The sequence below is a fragment of the Camelina sativa genome, chromosome 1 (assembly GCF_000633955.1).
Source record: "Camelina sativa cultivar DH55 chromosome 1, Cs, whole genome shotgun sequence".
In the NCBI taxonomy this organism is placed as follows: domain Eukaryota; kingdom Viridiplantae; phylum Streptophyta; class Magnoliopsida; order Brassicales; family Brassicaceae; genus Camelina; species Camelina sativa.
The window spans coordinates 19238591-19244980 of NC_025685.1; the positions used below are offsets into that span (position 1 = coordinate 19238591).

Sequence of the window (6390 nt, forward strand, 5' to 3'; positions counted from 1 at the left end):
ATCAAAACACAAGCAACACATTCTCAATGTACGAGCCATCGATGTATCCAACTCAAGGATATCTACAGTTCAACGACGGTCACATTTACAACATGGCTTGTCTTTCATTGAGTGAATTTACTCAAAACACAAGCAACACATTCTCAATGTACGAGCCATCGATGTATCCAACTCAAGGAAATCTACAGTTCAACGACGGTCAGATTTACAACATGGCTCAAGGTTTTATCAATCCATATATGACTATAGAGCCACAGTGGATGGATGCGCAACAACAGCTTCACCTCAACGATGGTTGTGTCATTCATGATTCATATGACAATGCAACTTTTATATCGCCCACGGTACCATCAACAGTTGATTCTCATCATCAGGTAAACAATATTGATATCTTAAATATACGTTATCAATTAAATCACATATTCGTATTATTGTTACGATGATTTTATTTTCAGGACACTTTCAACAATGCATTTCTTTTCTCAACGACACCGCCATCAATACCAGCACATGTTCCACACCCTACGTACAGTTCATATCCTCCATACAATACTCTTGAAGTTGTTGAAGCCCAGCTCAATGCATTACAAGAATCAAGGGAGAACCAAACTCAAGAAACACTTCCTCGTGAAACCAACTTATCGTCTTCGGTCACAAGGGATGAGGTAGACCCAGTGGATAAGTATATTGATTGGGCTAAGGTTGAAGAAAGGGATATTGATGAACTTGATCCAGTTGAAGTTCTCGAAGCTTTAGGTTTTGGAGTAAGTCCTTAACCTTGATCATATATATACTGTAATATTATTTGGTACGTACTCGTGTGTTATTCTGTATAGTCGTATAGAACATCGTATGTTTGTATTCGTAGTCTTTGTTGAATGATATTAATATACTGCAGCCTTACACGCTACAGAGTAACTATATATTCTTAAAAAAAAAAAAAATTAATTGACGCTACAGTTTTTGTCATCCTTATATTACAAGAAATGTTTATTATTTAAAATATAGGTTCAAAATATTTGGCCTGACTAGGCTCAAACATATGCAGGCTTTGAATTGGACCTAATCTATGGAAAATGGATTGAAAGTTTGAAACAGGCATATAAATGAAATGAGACGCAACCTTTATTTTTTCCTGTCTCTAGAGGAATGCTGTGTTCTCTCTCCTAGCTGCTGATTAGCTTTGTTCTTCTGTCGCCGTCAATTTCACAGCCGTCCCTAACAGTTTGGGCTTAAGAACTTATCTCTTGGATTCAGGTTTCTGAGCAGATTAATTACCGGAGATATCACCGTCTTCTGTCCGGTTCATCGACAAAAACAAATCAGGTTCTACTTTGAATTACTGGGTTTCAGGTTTTCTTTGCTACTTCAGATCTAAAATGGAAAAACACTTGGAGCAGTATCTTCAAGAGATGTCAATTACTGAGGAAGAGAATAAACCCCTAGTCTTATCTAATCTTCCTAAGTTTTTCTCGTCGGAAAGAAACTCAAGGAGCTTGATAGGAAGGTTTTTAAATCCTGACAATCAGCGTATGTCTAATTGGATCTTGGAGATGCCAAGGATTTGGAGATTGTATGACAGGGTTAGAGGTGTTGCCTTATCAAGATATCGTTTTCAGTTCATCTTTAAGTATGAAGAGGATATAAACGAAATCTTAAAGACTGGGGTGTGAACTCAAGACGATTGGGGAGTTGTAATGGAAAGATGGGTTGAAAATCCTCCTGCGAATTATCTAATGTTTCCACCGGTGTGGATTAGGCTTCGTAATTTACCATTTAATCATTATACGGAGGAAACTATTAGAGAAATTGCTGGGTGCGTTGGTCAAGTACTTGAGTTGCCCTTCGATGAGAAAGAGGCGCAAAGCCAGGCATATGTTTGGGTTCGTATTTTGCTTGATGTTTCCAAAGGGCTAAAAAACTTCAAAGAACTGCAACTTCCTAATGGAGCGATACTCAAGATTGGAATAGACTACGAGAGAGTTCGCAAACGTTGCTTTCAGTTTCAGAGATTGACTCATGATAAGAGTAAATGTCCTTTTGTTCAGTTAGCTGGTGATCCTCAATCCCTGAATGTTTATCCCGATTCTTCAAAGTTGCTGAATAAAGGCAAGGATTTAGATCTTTCGAGTAAAGACCTCTCTGTCATCAATTGTAACCCTCCTAAACTTCTAGCTGATGCAATCAAAGCTGACTCAAGGATTCCAAAGAATTTGACTGCTGAATCTCCTCTTCAAAGTTTGTCTCAAGGTAATTCCTTCAACTGCTCTCCTTCAACCTTTTGTTTGGGTGATATAGAGGCTTCCTCCTCTAAGAGTTTGAACCAGGTTTTACCTTCTGCTAAACGTCCTAGATCTTGGATAAAAAATACCAAAGATCGTAAAGGGAAAAACATGAAAACACTTGATAAGGGTCTAGATAAAAAGTTGGAAATCAGTGAAAGCAATGTGATTCAGGAACAAGGGATAGGATTGGCCAAAAGTCTCCAGAGAGACAAGAATTTGGTGGTTCCAGGTGAACTTCCGCAAGATCAATAGGTATTTTGAGCTGGAATTGTCAAGGATTGGGGAATTCCTGGACAACCCTACACCTCAAGGAAATGAGAAAGGCTCATTTTCATGATATTCTATTCCTCATGGAGACAAAGAACTCAAATGTTGTCGTCAAAAAGGTTCAAGGTTGGTTAGGCTATAGTAACCTTAAGACTGTTGAACCAATAGGTGCTAGTGGTGGGCTAGCAATGTTTTGGAAAGATAGTATTGATATAGAGTTTCTGATTGTTGATAAAATATAATAGATATGAAAGTTTCTGATGGTGTTAAGGTTTGGTTTCTTTCTTGTGTGTATGGGAACCCAATCACTGGTCTCAGATCTTTGGTATGGGATAGAATTGCAGAGTTTGGTTTGTCTAGATCAGAAGCTTGGTGTATGGTTGGAGATTTTAACGCTATATTATCTAATAAGGAGAAACTGGGAGGGCCGTTGAGGGATCTCAGTTCTTTTCATCCTTTTCAAGAGTTTTTGGCGAACTGTGATTTAGCTGAACTTCGTAGTTCGGGAAATGATTTCACATGGGGAGGAGTGATATATGGAGTTTTTATCCGTTTTGAGTCATTGTTTTCTCTCTTATTTTATACTTTTTATTGAGTCAAAGTGTGTTTTTGGAGTTTTTAAGTTCTTTATCGAGTCTTTATAGGTTTTAGAACACTTTGGAGGAAAATGGAAGAAAAATGAGCAATCATGGATGCAAACAAGCATAAGAGATGGATGTTGGTTCACGTGAAAACCAGCCTACCAGAGGAATCCACCTAGCTAAGCAACAAAGTCTAACCCAGGAACTTTCACGTTAAAACACGCCTATCTGAGGAACCCGCCTGGCTGAGAAGCGAAGTCTAACCCGGCAAGTTTCACGGCAAAACCCGCCTGGCTGAGAAATGTCTTAACTAGGCTGTTACTCTTTTTACCTTATTTTCAGAACTCTATAAATACCTTTTATTTGCTGGGAGAAAAACTCTAAGTTTTATTCTACTCTTTCTTTCTGCAACCTGAGACTTTTTGTAAGCCGCTCTTTTGGGATTCTAGAGATCCATCCTCATTGAAAATTAGGAGAAGATTTCTAAACCATTTCTTATTATTTCTGCAATATAATCATGTTTTCTTTATCTATGATTTTTTTTTCTCTTTTGCTATGTGTGAGTAGTTCTCCAATTGGGTTTTAGGGTTCCAATTAGGAGATTCAATGAATTGATGTTTTAATTGTTTTTTGGAGTTCTTAATCCTTAGGTTCTTTGATTCACATGATATTAATGCTAAAATAGGACTGATCACCTTGTTTTAGACTATAGGTCATTCTATGCATCAAAAGTGTTCGATAGAATGCCTGAATGAGTGTGAATTGAACAATGTATTTCTAGCTTGCGAAAGTTGATGTTAGGACGCATTGTGAACTTAATGAACTTGATTGTAATGCAAAATTGGCTATGAGGTTGCAAATGAAAGTTTAGCAAAATATTAGTCAAGTTTAGTTTCTAATGCCTTGAAAGAGGGTTAATCTATTCTTGTGTTCATGTTCTCGAACGGTTCTTAATTATTGAATTCCATATTTCAATTCCTCATTAGTCATTGATTTCTGAAAAACCCTATGACCCAATGGTTTAATCTTATAAGCTAATCGATTTTATTTCTTTGCATTTTTATTTACAAACTTGAAAACCAAACAAACAAACATTCGTCTGCTTTAGCTATTTACAAGTCTCACAAATCTTTAGTGTACCATTGGTCCTTGTGGATTCGACCCCGTATATACTGCCTTGCGGTTAAGTGTATCGGGTAATTACTTGAGCAATCAAGGAGTTAGGAACAAACAGTGGATTCAATGTAAACTTGACCATTGCTTTGGCAACCCAGCATGGTTTTCTATGTTCCCAAGTAGCCATCAGTGTTTTCTTGAGAAGTTAGGTTCTGATCATAAGCCGGTTTTGGTCAATTTGTCTACTGAAAAGGAGTTTGTCAAGAGGCAATTTTGGTTTGACAAACGATGGTCAGAGGATCCATCTTTTATGGATGTAATTTACAAATCTATGAGAATAGCTCTACGGACATCAACAATTCTGTAATGAAAAGATTTGAAAGCTGCAGAAAAGCGATTGGTGGCTGGAAGAAAAAGGTGTGGTGTAATTCAGAGATTAAGATCAAAAGACTACGAAAAGAGCTGGCAAAACATGATGCATCTTTAAATTTGTATTTCTCTAGGATAAATGCAATTAAACGTGAACTAGCAACAACGTTTAGAGATGAAGAAATTTATTGGAGACAAAAAAGCTCAGAAAAATGGATTCTTCATGGGGACAGAAACACAAATTTTTTTCAGGCATCTGTTAAAGCTGCTAGAGTGAAAAACGCATTCCCTCTCCTAGTTGATGATAAGGGGGTTGAACAATTCTCAGAGCTTGGTAAAGTAGAGGTTGCGGTCAATTACTTCTTGGATCTGTTTAAGTCCTCGTCTCCAGTTCAGCTCCAGGAGTGTCTTCTTAACTTTAAACCCAGAGTATCACCCAATATGAATCAAGACCTGGCAAGAAATGTTACCGTTGCAGAGATCAAGCAGGCTGTTTTTTAGGTTAGTAATGAGAGTGCTCTGGGACCGGATGGTTTAACCGGTTTCTTTTTCAAAACATATTGGCCAGTGATAAAGGAGCAGGTTATTAGAGAGATTCTTCAGTTTTTTTTATTCTGGTTGCATTCTTGAGGGTTGGAACCACACTCATTTGTGTCTTCTCCCAAAGATACAGGCTCCTAAAAGAATGACAGATCTTCGACCTATCAGTTTATGCTCTGTGATTTACAAGATAGTGTCAAAAATTCTTGTGCATAGACTGAAAAAACATCTGCCAACGATAGTCTCTCCAACTCAAGCAGCGTTTGTATCAGAAAGATTAATATCTGATAATTTTCTGATTGCGCATGAAATTGCACACAGCCTCCACACTCATCCATCCATATCTCAAGAGTTTATAATGGTTAAAACAGATATGTCTAAAGCTTATGACAAATTGGAATGGAGTTTTTTAAAAGACATGCTTCAAGCTTTGGGATTTCATGATCGTTGGATTTTCAGGATTATGGGTTGTGTTTCTTCTCTTAGCTACTCAGTAATAATGAATGGACAGCCAGTGGGTTTAATCAAGCCTAAAAGAGGTATTAGACAGGGAGACCCGCTCTCACCCTTTCTTTTTGTGTTATGTATGGAAGCTTTGATCCATCTCTTTGATCAAGCTGCAATGAAAGGACACATCACTAGTATTCAGTTTCACCAATCTGGTCCACAAATTAGTCATTTGTTGTTTGCAGACGACATTCTATTTTTCTGTAAAGTGAATAGATTACAGTGTGCTGAGATGGTGAGATGTTTACAAACATATGAATTGATGTCTGGTCAAATGATCAACAAGGAAAAATCAGCTACCACTTTTGGGACTAAATCAAATAATCTTGATTGGGAATGGATCAAAGAGAAATCAGGAATTTGGTCAGAAGGTGGTGTAGGAAAATATCTAGATCTTCATGAGTGTTTGAGTGGATCGAAACAACAATTGCTTGGATTTATAAAGGATCGGCTTCAATCAAGGTTAACTGGTTGGTTTGCCAAAAATCTTTCACAAGGAGGTAAAGAAGTTCTCTTAAAGTCTATAGCTCTAGCTCTTCCAGTTTATGCTATGTCTTGTTACAAGCTTCCTAAAGGCATCATTAAGAAATTGGTTTCAGTTATGATGGACTATTGGTGGAGCACTTCTCAAGATAAAAAGAAAATTCATTGGTTAAGCTACGAGAAAATGACTTTGCCCAAATCTGTTGGAGGATTTGGTTTTAAAGACTTGGAAATCTTCAATC

The 6390-nt window shown here is 37.4% G+C and overlaps 1 protein-coding gene and 1 pseudogene across 1 annotated transcript; both read left to right on the forward strand.

Moving 5' to 3' along the window:
- LOC104699219 lies at nucleotides 9-919 on the forward strand. The gene is made up of 2 exons (XM_010414557.2): nucleotides 9-374; nucleotides 456-919. The coding sequence occupies exons 1-2, from the start codon at nucleotides 27-29 to the stop codon at nucleotides 774-776; spliced, it is 669 nt and encodes a 222-aa protein (XP_010412859.2). The 5' UTR covers nucleotides 9-26; the 3' UTR covers nucleotides 777-919.
- On the forward strand, nucleotides 1094-3612 carry LOC109125997 (annotated as a pseudogene).